The sequence below is a fragment of the Martes martes genome, assembly GCF_963455335.1.
Source record: "Martes martes genome assembly, chromosome: 15".
Lineage (NCBI taxonomy): Eukaryota > Metazoa > Chordata > Mammalia > Carnivora > Mustelidae > Martes > Martes martes.
This window is the reverse complement of record NC_137903.1, coordinates 39,726,104-39,745,314: the sequence shown is the minus strand read 5'-3', so window position 1 is coordinate 39,745,314 and position 19,211 is coordinate 39,726,104. Positions and strand designations below refer to the sequence as shown.

General features: G+C 43.9%; 1 protein-coding gene across 1 annotated transcript in view; it reads left to right on the top strand.

Moving 5' to 3' along the window:
- Positions 1–369: 369 nt before the first annotated feature.
- Positions 370–19,211, top strand: part of ACBD3 (acyl-CoA binding domain containing 3) — a 38,259-nt gene continuing 19,417 nt past the window's right edge. Inside the window, exon 1 of the mRNA XM_080824461.1 lies at positions 370–678. Within this exon, the coding sequence (XP_080680587.1) occupies positions 393–678 (286 nt within the window). The 5' untranslated portion in view covers positions 370–392. The remainder of the gene's footprint in view (positions 679–19,211) is intronic.

Sequence of the window (19,211 nt, the reverse complement as noted above, 5' to 3'; positions counted from 1 at the left end):
GGAGTATAGGGCGCCAGCCCACAGTCACCCCGGCCTGCCCCTCGGCGACCCCCACCCCGAGGGCCCCGCCCTCCGGCGACCCCCAGCCCTGCGGGCCCCGCCTCTCCGAGACCCCCAGGCCCGCGGGCCCCGCCCCGCCCGCCGCTGGTGGAGGACGCGGGAGGGGAAAAGAGGGGAGAACGACGCTCGACGGCGGACGCTAGCCGGAGGGGCGGGGCCCGCGGGGCTGGGGGTCGCTGAGGGGCGGGGCACGAGCCTCAGCCCCTCTCCCGGAGCCGGAGATCCTTCTCAGCGGCGGAAGTTCCGGCGTCCGTAAAGTGGGGGTCAGAGGTCAGCAGGAAGTCGATACGTGGCCGCCGCCTGTCCCCGCCGAGGAGGCGCAGCAGCCGGAGATGGCGGCGGTGCTGAACGCAGAGCGACTCGAGGTCTCCGTTGACGGCCTCACGCTGAGCCCGGACCCGGAGGAGCGGCCCGGCGCAGAGGGCGCCCCGCTGCTGCCGCCACCGCTGCCGCCGCCCTCGCCGCCGGGGGCAGGCCGGGGACCGGGCGCCGCCGGGGAGCAGCGGGAGCTCGGGGAGGCGGCGGCCGGGGGCGCGGCGGAGGAGGCGCGGCGGCTGGAGCAGCGCTGGGGCTTCGGCCTGGAGGAGCTGTACGGCCTGGCGCTGCGCTTCTTCAAAGGTGAGACGGCCCGGCCCCACCCCCGCCTCGGCCGCCCCGGAGAATCCGACCCGGGGCCGTGGCCAGAGCGTGACCTGGCCAGTCCTCGCCTCGCTAGCCCGGGCCGCGGCGACCGGAGCAAGTTCCGTCCTTGGGGGTCCCCGAAGTTTGTCACCGGCCGTGGGTCACACCCCTGAAGGGCCTGGAACCTCAGTGTAGCGGTCCGAGCCCTGCCTCCCGGAGGTTACGGGACGTTATACCCAATTGAGCTTCCCGGGTTTCCATGACCGGGGTGAAGAATGAGCCTTTTCTTTCGCAGAGGATCCCGTTCTGGGATGACTTTTTGTATGTTTTTTTTTTTCTTCTTCTTTTTCTTCTTCTTCCTGTCGCATTCCTTTTCTTGTTTCCTGTGGTAGGCACATCAGACTCCACCGATTTTACCCCTTTTCGGGGCAGGAAGAAATCTTCCCACAGGTTCTTTCCAGTCATTCTGCGGAACCGTAAACTCGGGATAGGACTTGCTCACCTGGCAGTTTTGATGTGGTAGAGAGGAGGAGGTACTAAGCTAATAGGTTCCCTCTGGCTAATCAGCCTCTAAAGGGAAGGGATGCCCACTATGTTCTAGTAACTTCTAGATGGCTAAATTGTACCTTGGAAACAGTGTGCAAGAGTAAATTCTCACTTAAGGCCTAAAAGTACCCTCTCTTGTTTCTTGCAGGATTAACTGTAAAATGTCTCCTGTCTTAGAGCACGAGTGTGTGTGTGTGTGTGTGTGTGTGTTTTAATCGGTGATTCACTGGTGGTCATACCAGTCACATGATCTTTTCAGTGGGAAAGACTGATGAGAAGCCAGTTAGTTTGATTCTTAGAGATATTTGAGGGGCAGATCTTCGACAGAATGAAACTTTAAAAGTGGTTGCTAGGTTTTGTATACATTCCAGAACAGCGTATTTATGACACCTAGCCCAAAGGGAGTTCCCTTTGGAGTGCAACACATACTTGAGTAACTGAAGTTGTGTAGTTATTGTAGTGATACATGCAAAAGTTATTTGTTCTTTCCCAGAATAACTGCAAACTAATGAAAGTCTTTTCTAAATTTTCTAGAACATTCGCTTATTCCACATTCATTGTATTTTTTATTAAAAAGATTACCCTTGAAATACTCATTGTCATTGGACAGGGAGTTCAGCTTTCTGTGGGCTGGCCTGCTTGGGGAATTGGTAATAGCTAATGGGGTTTGGATCACTTGACCCTTAGGTCACTGGCTTGAATTTAGTGTTTCCTGTGGTGGTGATATATTACCACTTATATAAAAATCTGGTGTTTCCTATACAATTTATATAACTACATTTTACTTCAAATTTTTATTCTTGGGACTTACTTTTCCAGTGTTCAGGAAGATTATGTAGTAGCACAAAGGTATCTAAGAATAGAAAAGGACCCACTTTTTATCTTAGCTTTTGCCACATGACTGACAAAAAAATAAAGGTCGGGGTGCCTGGTGGCATAGTGGGTTAAGTCTCTGACTTCAGCTAAGGTCATGATCTCAGGGTCCTGGGATGGAGCCCGGCATCTGGCTCTCTGCTCAGCAGGGAGCCTGCTTCCCTCTCTCTCTCTCTGCCTGCCTCTCTGCCTACTTGTGATCTCTCTCTCTCTGTTAAATAAATAAATAAAATCTTTAAAAAACAGAAAGTCTAAAAAAAAGGTCATTTTATCTTCTGAGCACATCTTATTTGAAAGTGGTAATCTTTTCTTTGAAAGATTAAAACACTGAATAATGTGCAGTAAATTTAGCATTGCTTTGGGAGTCAGGAGGCCCTGGATTCTATTTACCATGTAAACTCCAAGACCCCTTGCTGTTCTGTTCCAAACTCTGTTTCCAGGTGTGTGTGTGTGTGTGTGTGTATAAAGCAGCTAGGTTAGATGAAATTTGATGTCTCAGGTTTAGGATTTGGTCTAAAGCTGACATTATTTTAACATGTTTGTTGAGTAAGTAGTAGGAGTCCTTAGGGAACCTGTAATTGGGGGCGGGGGCCTAGTTACCAGTGACTTAGCGAAAAAAGCTGCATTGATAGGTATGGTTCATTCACTTCCTAAGTTAAGCTCTCAAAGCAGTATTCAAATACTTAAAAGGAGAAATAGCAGTGTAGCTATTAAAGCTACCTTTCTGCATGGATCATTACATAGTTGGCCATGATGAGGCCCTTAGGATAAGAGATGCCTAAGGATTGAGGGGGGAGTCTAGAAGCAGTAAGAATAATTATGGAAAGTATGTGAGTCAAGTGTTGCTGACTTTGTTTTAATGTGCAGATTATCCCAGTGCAATACTTGACATTCTTATCAGTTTTATAAGGATTTTTAAAAGATCACTGTTTTGTGGTTTTTGTACCAGAATTTCAGCAAGAATCAGAAATGATATTAAATTTTATCTTCCACTGTGGAATAAATATGAATCTTGAGAGCATGGCTATCCATTGAAAATAATTTAGATTGGGAATCATGAACCCTGTTTCTCATTCCATCCCTGTCACAGTGGTCACAGGCTAGTGACTGAACCCATTATGTCAACTACCTCTTAATTTTATGCAGGTAAAAGTAAAATAATAGATGAAAATTGGGGTGAAAGTAAGTTAGCATTTTTTTTTAAGATTTTATTTATTTATTTGACAGAGAGAGAGGGAACACAAGCAGGGGGAGCAGGAGAGGGAGAAGCAGGCTTCCCATCGAGCAGGGAGCCCGATGTGGGCCTTGATCCCAGGACCCCGGGATCATGACCTGAGTGGAAGGCAGCCGCTTAATGACTGAGCCACCCAGGTGCCCGGTAAGTTAGCATTCTTACTGTCCAAACTTAAAACATTGTTGGGGTGCCGGGCTGGCTCGGTAGAGCATGTGGCTCTCTCTTTTTTTTTTTATATTTATTTTTTTAAACTTTTTTATTTTATATAAATAAATATAACTGATATATATAAACATAATATATATAATATATATAAATATAAATAAATTTATTTACTTAACAGAGAGAGAGATCACAAGTAGGCAGGGAGGCAGGCAGAGAGAGAGAGGGGGAAGCAGGCTCCCTGCTGAGCAGAGGGCCTGATGTGGGGCTCAATTCCAGGACCCTGAGATCATGACCTGAGCCGAAGGCAGAGGCTTTAACCTACTGAGCCCCCAGGCGCCCCTTTAATTTTTATTTTTATTTGAGAGAGAGAGTGAGCACACAAGCAGGGGGAGCAGCAGGCAGAGGGAGAGGGAGAAGCAGGCTCCCTGCTGAGCAGGGATTCCCGATTTAGGACTCAATTCCAGGACCCTGGGATCATGACCCCATCAAGGCAGATGCTTAACCCACTGAGCCACCCAGGCACCCAAGCATGTGGCTCTTGATCTTATTCTGGATGAAGTTTTTTTTTTTTTTTTTAATTGTATATTTTTTAAAAGATTATTTATGTATTTATTTGACGGATGGAGATCACAAGTAGGCAGAGAAGCAGGCAGAGAGAGAGGAGGAAGCAGGCTCTCTGCTGAGCAGAGAGCCCGATGCGGGGCTCAATCCCAATCATGACCTGAGCCGAAGGCAGAGGCTTTAACCCACTGGGCCACCCAGGTGCCCCCTGGATGAAGTTTTATGTTAGGTTACCACTATATGTATGTTCTTTTTTGCTGTTAAGGAGCTTAGGGTCCAAAAGAGGAGTTAAAGACCCAATGACAGTTGCAATACAATGTGAAGGATGGAAGGGGCAGATGCCATTCCAGAGAGAGGGGGACAGCCAAGAGCCATGAAAGGACAAGGCGCGTGTTGGGAAATGGAAAATAGGAAGCAGTGTGATAGAGCTGGAAAGGCACGTTGGTGTCAGATCCACAGAGGGACTTGAATGCCATTGTAAATAGCCTTTTTGTCAGTGACAGTGAAGAACCATTGGAAGTTTTTACAGGAGCCAACTTGCCGGATTCTAGCTTAGCAGACCTCAGCTGGTGTTCTGAGCTCTTTGGGTAAGGACGTATTGGTTGGCTTTATTGTAGCCTTTATACTTCTTGGATGGAGCTAACCTGAGGAGTGGTATTTTGGTTTTTAGAGTCTTTGGGGGTGAATGTTTCCTGCTCTAATATTTTATTTCCTCATTACATGAAGCTGTTAGATGGTTGCATTCATTTAAAATTCCAGAGTATTGGGGCACCTGGGTGGCTCAGTGGGTTAAAGCCTCTGCCTTTGGCTCAGGTCATGATCCCAGGGTCCTGGGTTTGAGCCCCGCATCAGGCTCTCTGCTCAGCGGGGAGCCTGCTTCCTTCTCTCTCTCTCTGCCTACTTGTGATCTCTGTCAAATAAATAAATAAAATCTTAAAAAAAATTAAATAAAATCCCAGAGTATTAATTAACCCTAGTTGTTGAGCTGCTGTTCACTGTATGTCAGGTACTGCTTTGAGATAACATAATGTGTAATATGCATTACTCCGTGTAATCCTCTGCAGACCTTCTAGGGAGGGTGTTGTTCTGGCTTCTTAGTAAGGGAACTTAATGCAGGTCCCTCAGTTATTAGTAAGAGGCAGGGTTGATTCTCAACTTGGATTCCAAAGAGGTCTTCCTGCTATAGGAGATGACAAGTGAATAGAAACCCTGCTTTTTCTGATGGTGTTCTGAGGGAAATATTTAGAATTACTATCCTGTTGCCTTATCACATTTTGGAACTTTTTATTTATTTTTTATTTTATTTTTTAAAAAAGATTTGGGCGCCTGGGTGGCTCAGTTATTGTGCATCTGCCTTTGGCTTGGGTCATAATCCCAGAGTCCTGGGATCGAGTCCCACATCCGGCTTCTCGCTTGGCAAGAAGTCTGCTTCTCCCTCTGACCCTCACCGCACTTGTGCTCGCTCTCTCAAATAAATAAAATCTTTAAAAAAAAATATTTATTTGAGAGAGTGAAAGAGAGCAAAGTGGGGGGTGGGGAGAGGGAGAGAGGCAAGCTCCCTGCTTAACAGGGAACCCGATGCAAGGCTCGATCCCGGGACTCTGAGATCATGACCTGAGCTGAAGGCAGATGTTCAACCCAGTGAACTACCCAGGCACCCCCTCATTTTGGAACTTTTTAAATATATTTGCTTGGAAATATGAAGGGCTAATGGAAAGATCCGTATCGTTTTTCTACACATGATCATATTATGGAGTCTCTTTAGAGACCTGGAGGAGCGAAGTGTGAGAGAACCATCTACTCTGAATTCCTACATGATACTATCAGGTTTAAAATTCTGATTGTAATGGGGTGGAAATTGCCTCCAAAGGACTGAAGTAAATGTGCTCATCAAAATATTGACATGCTGAATCCCACTGCTACTAGTACAATATTAGATCTTTTGGGAGGTCCGCATTTAGCTAGTGTAATGATTTCTTTTAACTCTTATAAATTGAAAATGGATGTGTTAATTCATTGGGGATTGAAAAATGCTGATACTTTAAATGTCTTTCTTTCACTGGATATATTCCTTCATATACTATTTGGTGTGGAGTATAAATTCAAACCGGTAAGGAAAAATGCTTTGCCTTTATTAGTTTTCAGAATAATGAATTGTTTCTCTGGTGGCCTTAACAGGTGACGGTTTTTATATTGTTATTAGGTACTCGTGCTTTTAAACATATATTTTATATATTTTTTAAGCTCTTACCGATGCTCAATACCATCTTTAGCAAGTGGGAGCCTTGTCAGATTGGCTCTTAAGTTCCTTTGGCGTGACTGGTAATTGTTCATAGCTTCCTTGCTTTCTGGTATGATAAGATATTCCAGGTTATTCTTACACAGTTCCTGCTTCAGCAGGAATCATCAGCCATTTGTCCAAGGAGACATGGTTCCCGTTAGTGGGAAACAGCATTTGAAGAGAAGTAATCTGGGTGATGGGAGTGGGTGCTTGTTGCTGCTGGATTGGTCATTATATCTAGGCCTTTTCAGTAGACACATCAAGGGTGTGTGGGGGGGGGTATTTTTGAGCATACGATATATAAAAGCTGCAGTTGAATTAGGAGGAACGTAAGTCTTACACTCAGGGTCTTTCTGGACTTGATGTGTTTTCAGGAGCAGTTCTGGTGATTATAGTCCTTAGAACACTCAGTGTGTTACTGCTTCTAGAGAGGCTGTCAGGTGGAGGGCGGAAGTGGTTGTTTCCTTTCGTCACCTTTAAGGCATGCACTTACAACAACATGGAGGAATGGCCCCATTAAGGTTTTTAAAAAATGTAGAGGTGTAAATTATTCTTTGGTAACTTAGGGGTAATTAATGTGTGCCTCCTGGACTTCAGTGGTCTGGCCTCAGATAATTTCTTTTTTTTTTTTTTTTCCTCAGATAATTTCAAGTTTAACTATTACTATCAACCATCTGTTAAATTTTGAGTTTATTTTTTCCTTCTTTTTCATTATCTTTACCTTTAGACATAAGTGTGTAATACTGTAGGAGGACTTCTAGACCCAAGAGACAATTAAATTGTAACTGCCAGGGGCGCCTGGGTGGCTTAGGCCGTTAGGCGTCAGACTTGATTTTGGCTCAGGTCCTGATCTTGGAGTCAGGTCCTGATCTTGGAGTCTTCGAGCCTCACGTCCGGCTCTCCCCAGCGTGGAGTCTGCTTGTCCCTCTCCCTCCCCCCACTTGGATGCTTGCTCTCTCACTCTCCTAAAATAAATAAGTAGAATCTTAAAAAAAAAACAAAACCCACCCCCCCCCAAAAGGAAAGAAATTACAGCCACTAAGAATAGTAGTATCTCAGGGTGGGGGGGATTAAAAAAAAAAGAATAGTGATACCTCTTAGGCATCTGATTTTTTTAATATGCTAGTTCATATTAAATTTGAGCTGAACTGAAGGTTTCCTATGAAGACTGGATTCAAGAATACATTTATACATGTGTGTCTATATCTGTGTGTGTTTAATATAAGTGATTTTAACATCAGTGGAGGCTTCCTGTTTGTCGAATACACATTCGGAGTACACAGATGATAGGTGTAGAGTGTATGAATTTTCCCAAAATGTACATACTCTGGTAACCAACCCCCAGATATGATAGGAGATAGTGTTTAGAGTAGTTTCCCCCTTATCCATGCTTTCGCTCTCCCTGGTGGTCAGCTGCAGTCCAGAAGCCGGTGATCGCCTCCTGACCGAATGTCAGAACATGGGTAGTAGCTTCGCGCTGGGTCACACGTCCGGCGTCCTCACCTCATGGCGTCTCATCTATCATGGAAGCATTTTATCATCTGCCGTAATAAGGGTGAGGACAGGACAGTAAGATATCTTGAGAGAGACGACATTCACTTAACTTTTATTACAGAGTATGTTATTGTTTTATTACTCCTGTCTTACTGTGCCTAATTTTATAAATTCAGCTTTATTGTAGATAGATATATGTAGGAAAAAGCACACTAGGTATCAGGTTTGGTACCATCCAGTTTCAGGCATCCACGGTAGGCCTTGGAATGTATCCCTCATGGATAGGGGAGGACGACTGTGCTTTTGTCTGTTCGCTACATGAGATCTGCTCTGGCTCAGGATTTAGGAAGTTGAGCTCTGGAGTCAGCCCTGTCTAGGGTCCTTTTTCTAGTTCTGCCACTCAGTTTCTTAAATTCAGTGCCTTCCTTTACTCAAGGGTTGTTGGAAGAGCTATAGGAAATTATATATATAAATTCTTAGCCAAGTGCCTGGTAGTTGGTATTCTGCTTATGTTGTTAAGGAGGAAAGATTACCAGGAATTTATTACAGGATGTGTGGAATTAATTGGGGGGAGGAGTGAGCTTTTATTAAGCAGTTAGTACATGCTAAGCCAATGTTTTACAGTCATTGACTCAGAAATACTGCATTGTGTTATACTTTCTTACAAGTAATGTAAAAATTTATCAATCGAATTTTTCTCATTCCAGCATGGAAGAGATGTGGTTTTAATTTTAATATTTCTAGAAGATGGATTTTACTCAAGGTATATTCTTTGGGAGTCAGCAGTGTGTTAGGGCCGTGAGAGCAAACAGGTTTGATCTTAGACTGGTTTGGTGGGAAAACGGTGTCTAGGATGAGGGAGGAGAGAGATGGTCTTGCTCTCTGCTGTGCACAGAGCAGACAGTCCCTGGATAATGTTTTCAGTTTGAGGCATTGTCCTGTGGGGTTAAAGATAAGTGGAGCTGGTCTAGAACTGGTCTGGGTGCGGGAATTCACATCTGTGCTGGCGGCTGCGCCGTCGGCGTCTGCTCCATGCGGGCGCTCCACCAGGACTTTGGAACACATTTTATCTAACCCTTACAAGAATGGGGAAGGTACCTCCATTTTATTGGTACCAAAACTGGGGCTCGGAAAGGTTAAATGAGTAGTCCCTATTATGTACTTAGCAGCGTGGGGATGTAAATGCAGGTCTTTGGGAGATGCGAGGGAATGAGCTACCAATGCTCAGCCCAGGGTAGAGAACTCAGGGTAAACGTGATGGGTATTTTGTGGCTTTTGCGGTCTTGTTGGTTAAGTGTGTTTTACTTAATGCTGAGGACTAGAAATAGACCCTGTGGATGGAAATGTGAGAGGTTAAGTCAGAATAAAGAACTAAAAACCACAGCCATGCAGAAATGTACTAGAATGTTCCCATCCCCTGGACCTGCTCAAGCGTAAGTTAGCAATTGCAAAGTGGGTAGGCTTTGATTCCTTTTTTTTTTTTTTTTTTTAATTTTCTTTGTATCTGCTGCAGGTTTTTTCTTTGTGGTTACCATGAAGCTTACATAGAATAGTTTATAGTTACATTAGGTTAAACTGGTAACTTCCATGGCATACAGAAACTCTGTGCTTTTCCCTTTCTCCTCCTTGAGGTTACTGATGTCGTCATAGGCATCTTTTTTACACTGTGTGTGCAGTAACAGGTTATTGTAGGCCACGTGGAGATGCAGAGGGGATTCGGGCTTCGGTTGCACGGTTCAGTCACTGATGGTGAATAGCCTCTCTGACTCGCAGATTGTATGGCTTCATTTCATCAAACACAGACCATAGAAGGGACCTTGAAATACTTCCTTACATCCTCTACCTTACTTTCCAGAGAGAAGAGAAAAATACAGTTTCTGTGTAAACTTACTTTAGCAGTTGAGGCGTGAGACTAAAAACCCTTTGTATAATTAATGTCAGGTAGAAGGGACTTAACGTCGATCTTTCAGAGCTTTGGGCTTGGTAACTGTGATTATAATACTATTATCAAATTATGCTGCCTTATTAGAACTGTAAAGTTAAGTACTGTTGAATTTAATAAGAACATAATTTAGAAGCCATTTCTATTTTTAGTTGCTTGGAAAAAATGTGTTTTGTGTATTGCATTAGTTTCCTATTACTGCCGTAACAAACCGCCACAAATTTAGTGGCTTCAGACCGCACATACTGTCTCACAGTTCTGGAGGTCAAAAGTTCAAAAGGGGTCCCCCCGGAATTTCACGGTATTGTCCATTGCTTCCTAGCTTTCAGTATTCATACTCTTAAGATGTCTGTAGTCTTGGGGTGCCTGGGTGGCTTAGTTGGTTAAGCAACTGCCTTCGGCTTGGGTCATGATCTCAGGGTCCTGGGATTGAGCTCTGCACTGGGCTCCCCGCTCAGCGGGAAGCCTGCTTCTCCCTTTTCCGCTCCCCTTGATTATGTTCTCTTTTTCTCTCTCTCTCTGTGTCAAATAAATAAAGTCTTTAAAAAAAAAAAAAAAGATGTCTGTAGTCTTTCTTATTCCTGGTCCTGTGTATGTCACCTAATTTTCTTCCTAGAAGTTTTTAGGATTTTCTTTTATCTCCAGTGTTCAAGAATTTCTGTTACTGGCCTCTGTTTATTTAATTTTTTTGAACGATTATGTTCAAAGTTCAATAGTCCTTCTAGTCTCTAAACCTGCATCCTTCATTTCTGGGAAATTTTCTTGAATTATTTCATGATCATTTCCCCTCTTTTTTCCTCTCTTCACACTCTGATACTGTTAATATCAGGTATTGGATCTTCTGAATTGAACTTTAATTCTGTTACGTTTTCCATCTTTGTCTTTTTGCTGCCTTTTAGGAGATAGTCTCAACTCTATTTTCTAGCCTATGAAAAGTTTTTAAAAATTTGTTTTTACATTTTTCATTTCCAAGAGTTTTTTTATTCTCTAAATTGTCTTTCTTCCTGGTACCTTGTTTTACTTAATGGCCACATCAGTTTCTGTCTCTGAGGATATTAAATGCAAATTTAGTTTTATGTTTTATTTTAAAATTTTCTTTTAGGGGGCCTGGGTGGCTCAGTTGGTTGGGTGTCTGACTCTTAGTTTTGGCTCTGGTTATAATCTCAGGCTCATGGAATCCAGCCCTGCATCAGGCTCCACACTCAGCATGGAGTCTGCTTGAGATTCTCTCTCCCTCTGCATCCCCTGCTCTTGCACACACACACACTCTCTCTCTCTCTCTCTCAAATAAATTAAACAAACAAACTCTTTAAAATTTTAGACTTTTTTTCCATGTTGGAAGCTTTCTCAAATGTCAGTTAACACTGGGGTATTCATTGGTATAGAAGGGTAAGGCACTGAGCAGCTAATTGTAACCTTGAGCAGAGGCCTTTACTGTAGGGTGAAGAGGCAGAGGTTGCATAGGAGAGACCTCAAACATCAGTGTGGTTCAAATCCGTAACTGGAGGTTTTTTCTTCCTGCAAATACTCCAGCCTGTTTCCTGGCACGTGGGCTTAGTTGTCAGCATTCAGGAACCAGGCAGGAGAAGGGAGTGTGGCTGGGAGTTGTTTCCCATTTACTAGGGAAACTTCTGTTTCTCTGTTTGTAGTCCTGCACTTACTCCCAGCCTGGTGTCCTCCCATCTGAAGCATCTGTGATTCAGGTTCTCCAGTAAACATCAGCCCTCTGCCGAAGTTGGGGCGCGGTGGCCATCAGCATGCTTCGGGTTGCCAAACAGTGGGAGGGAGGAGTACCTGCTTCTTAAGAGTTTCAGCCAGCCTTCTTGTCTCCATCTAAATTCCAGTTTTTGTTTTTATTTTTTTTTGTTTTAAGATTTTATTTATTTATTTGACAGACAGAGATCACAAGTAGGCAGAGAGGCAGGCAGAGAGAGGAGGAAGCAGGCTCCCTGCCGAGCAGAGAGCCCGATGCGGGGCTCGATCCCAGGTCCCTGGGATCATGACCTGAGCTGAAGGCAGAGGCTTTAACCCACTGAGCCACCCAGGCGTCCCTGAATTCCAGCTTTTAAAGAACCTGCAGGGGCGCCTGGGTGGCTCAGTGGGTTAAGCCTCTGCCTTCAGCTCAGGTCATGATCCCAGGGTGCTGGGATCGAGCCCCGCATCGGGCTCTCTGCTCGGCAGGGATCCTGTTTCCTCCTTTCTCTCTGCCTGCCTCTCTGCCTACTTGTGATCTCTCTCTGTCAAATAAATAAAATCTTTAAAAAAAAAAAGAACCTGCAGCCTTCACTTCCTGAACCTTCCCGGGGATTCTCTAAATGGCCTTCCATATCCCTTTTCTTTGAGGCCTCTTTGAGGATCAGTGCTGACTGTGCATATTTAATCCACCATGTTTAGCTAGAAGTTTATGTTTTCTGTCCTTTTAATTACATTTGACTTACACTTGATCTTAGCCAAAAGGCCAAGAAGCAATCAATTACATTTGATTTAAAAAGAATAAAAATACCTAGAAACCATTTGACTTTTGAGCTTACTTCTTCTAGTTCAGAGTCAGCAAACTTTTCCTTAAAAGACCAGATAGTATTTTAGGCTTTAATGGTCACATATGGTCTGTGTTCATGTTCATTCTTTTTTGTGTGTTCAGTTTTGCTTTTTGTTGTTGATTTACACCCTTCAGAAAACATAAAAGTCAGGGGTGCCTGGCTGTCTCAGTCAGCGGAACATGCAGCTCTTGATCTTGGGGGTGTGAGTTCAAACGTCGGGTGTAGAGGTTACTTAAAAATACAGTCTTTGGGACACCTGGGTGGTTCAGTGGGTTAAAGCCTCTGCCTTTGGCTCAGGTCATGATCCCAGGGTCCTGGGATCGAGCCCCACATCGCGCTCTGTGCTCAGCAGGGAGCCTGCTTCCCCCTCTCTCTCTGTCTGCCTCTCTGTCCACTTGTGATCTCTGTCTGTCAAATGAATAAATAAAATCTTTAAAAAAAAATACAGTCTTTAGGGGTGACTGAGTGGTGCAGTCGGTTAAGCATCAGACTCTTGATTTCGGCTCATGAGTTAGACCCCCGAATCAGGCTCAACGCTGGGCCTGGTGGAGCCTGCTTAAAATTCTTGCTCTTCCTCTCCCTCTGCTGCTCTTCCCTCTAACAAAAAAATAAAAAAAAAAAAAAGCCATTCTTGCTCACAGATCTTTCAGAAACAGCTGTAGGCAGAGTTGGTCCAGTTTGCTGACCCCTATTAATCTGTCTCCTTTAACCTGGCTTTTATTGGTCTTTGGTTTTATAGAAAATGAACTTTTAAAAAAATTGTTGCTGTCCTGATGCCAGCAGGCAATCTCATTCAGTCCATTCAAAGGAGAACGACTCGCTTTGCGTCCCTTAGGTGGTAGAACTGGTCACTGTCTGCTTCTCATTGCTGTGTTTGTACACGTGGGTACCTGAAAAATAGCTCTGCAGTTGCTTTCGAAGCATAATTTACGTTGGTCTTTTTGGTTGCCGTGGAAAGCAGAATTCCAAAATTGAATATAACTTTGTTTTTGTTTTTTTTTTAAAGGTTTTATTTATTTATTTGACAGAAAGATCACAAGTAGGCAGAGAGCCAGGCAGAAAGAGAGGAGGAAGCAGGCTCCCTGCCTAGCAGAGAGCCCGATGTGGGGCTCAATCCCAGGACCCTGGGATCATGACCTGAGCCGAAGGCAGAGGCTTTAACCCACTGAGCCACCCAGGTGCCCCTGAATATAACTTTGTAATCGTTAAACTGCAAGTGCAGGAACCTGGGATGATGCCTGTCTATCCCTTTCTGGCAGGACTGAAATAGAACTTTCCTGTAGGAATATGGCCCTGGTTAAAGATTTTTGAGTTTCAGCATGGCCTTTTCTAAATGTAGTTAATGGTATTTATAACTTTCCTGTTAAGCATATTTAATACTCATAGATCCAAAAATGGTTCAGAAGAAAACGATTCTCATCTAACTCAGAAAACTAAAGAAAATGAATCCTGGGATGTGAACCAGAGCTATCTGAAGAGTAAAATAGATGTAATTTTTTAGCTTATACCTACCGGTGTAGATGGCAAAGGGTTTTCATTTTCTGCGTTTTTTTTTTAAGTTGAGAACATCAGCACAGTGTGGGCTGCCCTGTACTGAGGGTGGTGGGGATTATCTGTACACCCTCCTGTGTTTTGTATGTTCCTTCGGAGAATAATTGATCTGTTAACCTTGTCTCAAAGGCTGAAAGATACGTTGTCTTGACTTTTTTTTTTTTTTTTAAGATTTTATTTATTTTCATAGGGGTTGGGAGAGAGATAGTGTGCCCGCCAGCATGAGGCGGAGGCAGAGGGAAAAGCAGACTCCCCGCTGAGCAGGGAGCCAGAACTGGGACTTGATACCAAGACCCTTTGGATCATGACCTAAGCCGAAGGCAGATGCTCCAATGACTGAGTCCTACAGGCGCCCAACTTGTCATGACTTTCTTTTTTTTTTTTTTAAATTTTAATGTAATTTTTTGACAGAGATAGCCAGAGAGGGAACATGAGCAGGGGGAGTGGGAAAGGGAGAAGCAAGGCTCCCTGCTGAGCAGGGAGCCCGATGGGGGGCTCCATCCCAGAACCCTGGGATCATGACATGAGCCACCCAGGTGCCCCTTGTTTTGACTTTTTAAAAAATGCTTGTTAAAAGAAAAATTAGTGTGTATGGATTTAATATGAAGGTACATAACCGTATTGAAGAAAAATTTGGGAAAATAAAAAGAGAATAAAAAAATCTGTAATCCAGTCTTTCAGAAGTAACTATTACTGTTAACATTTTGGTGTGTTTCCTTTTCTTTGTATTGTTGTGGTTTTTTTGTTTTTGTTTTAGATAAATTTTGTTCCCAACCTGAATAATGGTGATTAACTTAAAGATCCATTAATAGAGTTTAAAGATAATGGAACAGTTTTTTAAAACTAACAAGTATGTAAATGATTCTATGGAAATGCCAGTACAATTCCTAAAGATGGATGTATTGTTTTGCTAATTCTTGCAGAAATGGACCTATAAAGTTAACTTTTTCTTTAGTGAGGTTTCTTGGGCATGGTTTTAGCGGTGCCAGTGAACCAAGTGTGGTGCTTGGTATTGGGGTTCATGGTGGTAAACAGATTTGACTGCTTGACCAGAACTAACATTTAAAACGTATCACACAACCCCCCTTTTAAATATTTTATTTATTGGGCGCCTGAGTTGCTCAGTCATGAGGCATCTCTGCCCTCGGCTCACGTCAGGATCCCGGGGTCCTGGAATCAACAGACCCCGCCCCCCCCCTCAGTGGGAGGCCGTCTTCTCCCTCTCCCACTCCCCCTGCTTGTGTTCCCTCTCTCACTGTCTCTCTCTCTCTTTGTGTCAAATAAGTAAATAAAATCTTTTTTAAAAATTATTTATTTATTTATTTATTTGAGAGAGAGTGAGTAAGTGAGAGAGAGAGCACCCTGGGATCATGATCTGAGCTGAATGCAGACGCCCAACCTGCTGAGCCACCCAGGCAGCCCTAAAGATTTTATTTTTAAGTAATCTCTGCGCCCAGTGTGAGGCTCCATCTCAACCCTGAGATCAGGAGTCCATGCTCTGCTGTCTGAGCTAACCAGACACCCCAAAACATACTCATTCCTCTTTTGAAATATCCTTAATGGATTGGCAGTATATTCTTAATTCCATCAGGCATAAAAAGGGCAGATGTTAAAATGACATTCAGAAATCCTGAAGCTCACCCATTTATGATGAGTCACTTTTTAGGGCTGGAGGTCAGACTAACACCTTGCTGATTAATGAGTACAGTTTCCTTGTTTACTTACCAAACCCCTCGGGGCTCTCCCCCCTCTCTATTAAAATAACTGTGGTGTAGTCATAGGCTAAAAACCTGTTGGTTTCTTTTTTCTTATCTGTTGGTTTCAAATCCTCTCCCTGCAGCAAGTAAGAATTTGTAGGTGTGAAAATTCCTATATTACATTATATTTACATTATATTACATGACTTACCAGGAAAGTGGTCTTCCAATGAGTGAAGTTTCTGCCTGATTTTATCTTTATTTGCATTTACTTAGGTCAAAGCAACTACTTTCACAGAATCTGGTCTCCCCCCCACCCCCAGCTCAAGGAAAAAACAAAATCTCTAGAATACTGACTGAACAAAGCAGGAAGCTTGTGCCAAGTGCTCTGCCCCTCCTCTGTTTTTCAGGTTCACTACACCTTCATTCTTGAGTCACCAGCGCATAATTTCTTTTTATAAGGCTCGAGATCAAATGATGTCGTTAGAATAGTTCCTTTTTGGTTGTTTTAAAAAAATGAAAACCAGGACACCTGGGGGGCTTAGTCGGTGAAGCATCTGCCTTGGGCTTGGGTCATGATCCCGGGGTCCTGGGATGAAGCCCCCACATTTGGCTCCCTGCTCAGCTGGGAGCCGCCTTCTCCCTCCCCCACTCCCTCTGCTTGTGTTCCCGCTCTCACTGTGTCTCTTTCTGGCAAATGAATAAATAAAATCTTTTTTATGAGACTGATGCGCTACCTACTGCGCTAACGAGGCACCTAAATAAAATCTTTTTTAAAAAAACCTTCTTGGGGGACGCCTGAGTGGCTCAGTTGGTTAAGCGGCTGCCTTCGGCTCGGGTCATGATCCCAGCGTCCTGGGATCGGGTCCCACATCGGGCTCCTTGTTCAGCGGGGAGCCTGCTTCTCCCTCTGCCTCTGCCTGCCTCTCTGTCTGCCTGTGCTCACTCTCTCTGACAAATAAATAAATAAAATCTTTAAAAAAAAATAAAAAAATAAAAAAACCTTCTTGGGGGCACCTGGGTGGCTCAGTGGGTTAAAGCCTCTGCCTTCGGCTCAGGTCATGATCCCAGGGTCCTGGGATTGAGCCCCGCATCGGGCTCTCTGCTCAACGGGGAGCCTGCTTCCCCCCCTCTCTCTCTCTGCCTCTCTGCCTGCTTGTGATCTCTGTCTGTCAAATAAATAAACAAAATCTTAAAAATTAAAAAAATAAAAATAAAAAGCCTTCTTGGGTGCCTGGGTGGCTCAGTTGGTTAAAGGGCTGCCTTCAGCCCAGGTCATGATCCCAGGGTCCTCCTTGTTCAGCAGGAGCCTGCTTCTCCCTTCTTCTGCCTGCCATTCCCCCTGCTTGTTCGTCTGTCTGTCTCTCTGTCAAAAAAATAAAATCTTTAAAAAAAAAAAACAAAAAGCCCCCAACCTCCTTAATAATATTTCAGCTAATAGAACTGTTCTTCAAATCATCACAAGTTGGTGAAAGTGAGAAGGACATTGTTCTGGGCTATGTTTCTTTTCTTTCTTTATTTTTTTTAGTTTTTAACCCCAACTCAAACCCTGAGATCAAGTGTGTCACATGCCCCACCGACTGAACTAGCCAGGTGCCCCTGGGCTGTTTCTGATAATTACCTGTGACATAATTAGTACAAGAAAACTTTTGTTGGTTAATTTGTACAAAGTAAAGGAAGATGGTTAAGGATGGTTATACACATCTTCAAAATTAAGGAAAAGCTTTTTGGTAAATGGTAGCCCAAAGTAGCCACTATTGTTTTACACATTTTAGCAATAGGGTTCTAAGTAGCTAATTTTATAAGAAATAATCTTAACTGTAATTTTAAATTAATGAATGAATTTAGAGAAAGGGAGTGTAGGGGCAGACAGGGAGGGGGAGAGAGAATGGGGCTCCTGGTTGGGGGTGGGGAGAGGGAGAGAGGGAATCTAAAACAGGTTCCACCCCCAGCACAAGCTGACATGGGGCTTGATCCCAAGACCCTGAGATCATGACCTGAGCCAAAATCAGGAGTCAGACACTCAATCAGCTGCACCACCCAGGTGCCCCATTAACTGTAATTTTTTTTTTTAAAAGATTTTATTTATTTATTTGAGAGGCGGAGATCACAAGTAGGCAGAGAAGCAAAGGCAGAGAGAGAGGAGGAAGCAGGCTCCCTGCTGAGCAGAGCCGATGTGGGGCTTGATCCCAGAACCTTGGGATCATGAACTGAGCCGAAGACAGAGGCTTTAACCCACTGAGCCACCCAGGCGCCCCTAACTGTAATTTTTTATTTTTTTTTAAACACTTTATTTATTTATTTGACACAGAGAGAGAGATCACAAGCAGGCAGAGAGGCAGGGGGAAGCAGGCTCCCCGCCAGAGCAGAGAGCCCGGTGTGGGGCTCGATCCCAGGACTCTGAGATCATGACCTGAGCCGAAGGCAGAGGCTTTAACCCACTAAACCACCCAGGCCCCCCCAACTGTAATTTTTTAGAAGGAAGATCTGTAGTATGTATAAATCGCTCACCCAAATTCTTGAAATTTTATCTTTCTACGTTCTCTGTGGGTCTTTGGCCACATTTTAGGCATTTTTATATAATTCTAAACATACATAAATTTTATGCAAACATATATAATTTTTCATTTTACTTTCTTTAGTTAATACATCATAGATCTGTTCTCTGAAATGTTCTGTAGCCCTTATAATTGTCTTTTTAACAGCTGTGTATTCTGTTTCCTGGATTACTGTAATTTAAGTTGTGTTGTTGAATAGTTAGTTTTTAAAAATTTAAATAATACAATGTAAGTAGGTATAACACCATTTTCCTTGCCAAGATAATTTTTCAAGGTTGTGTTTCAGAGATTTCACTAGGAAGAGAACGAAATAGCAACTCTTTTGAGTCTGTTGGTTTTTCCATGAAAGACAATGCAAAGGTATATTTTGGTTTTGTAAACTCTAGTCCATTTTGCCTTATGTTTTTTTTTTTTTCTTTTTTAAGATGTTTATTTATTTGACAGACAGAGATCACAAGTAGGCAGAGAGGCAGGCAGAGGGGGAGGGGGAAGCAGACTCCTCGCCCTCCCTCCCCCAGCAGAGAGCCTGAGCAGGGCTGGATCGAGGACCCTGAGATCATGACCTGAGCCGAAGGCAGAGGCTTAACCCACTGAGCCCCCCAGGTGCCCCTTGCTTTATCTTGATTATAGACTGTGGTGGAATTTAATTCAACTTCCAGCCTAGCCTAAGGAGTTGAAAGAAGTCTACTTCATTATCTTTTTTTTTTTAATATTTTATTTATTCATTTGACAGAGATCACAAGTAGGCAGAGAGAGAGAGAGGAGGAAGCAGGCTCCCCGCTGAGCAGAGAGCCCGATGCGGGGCTCGATCCGAGGACCCTGGGATCACGACCCGAGCCGAAGGCAGAGGCTTTAACCCACTGAGCCACCCAGGCGCCCCTACTTCATTATCTTTTGATATATTTTCTTCCAAGTCAGAAGTAAGCTCTGAAATAATCTTTTCAGTTGGGCATCTGCCTTCTGCTCAGGTCATAATATCAGGGTCCTCCGATCGAGCCCTGCATCAGGGGTCTCTGCTCAGTGGGGAGTCTGTTGCCCCGTGTGGGGCTCTCCTCTCAGTGGGGGGTCTGCTGCTCTCTTGGCTGTCT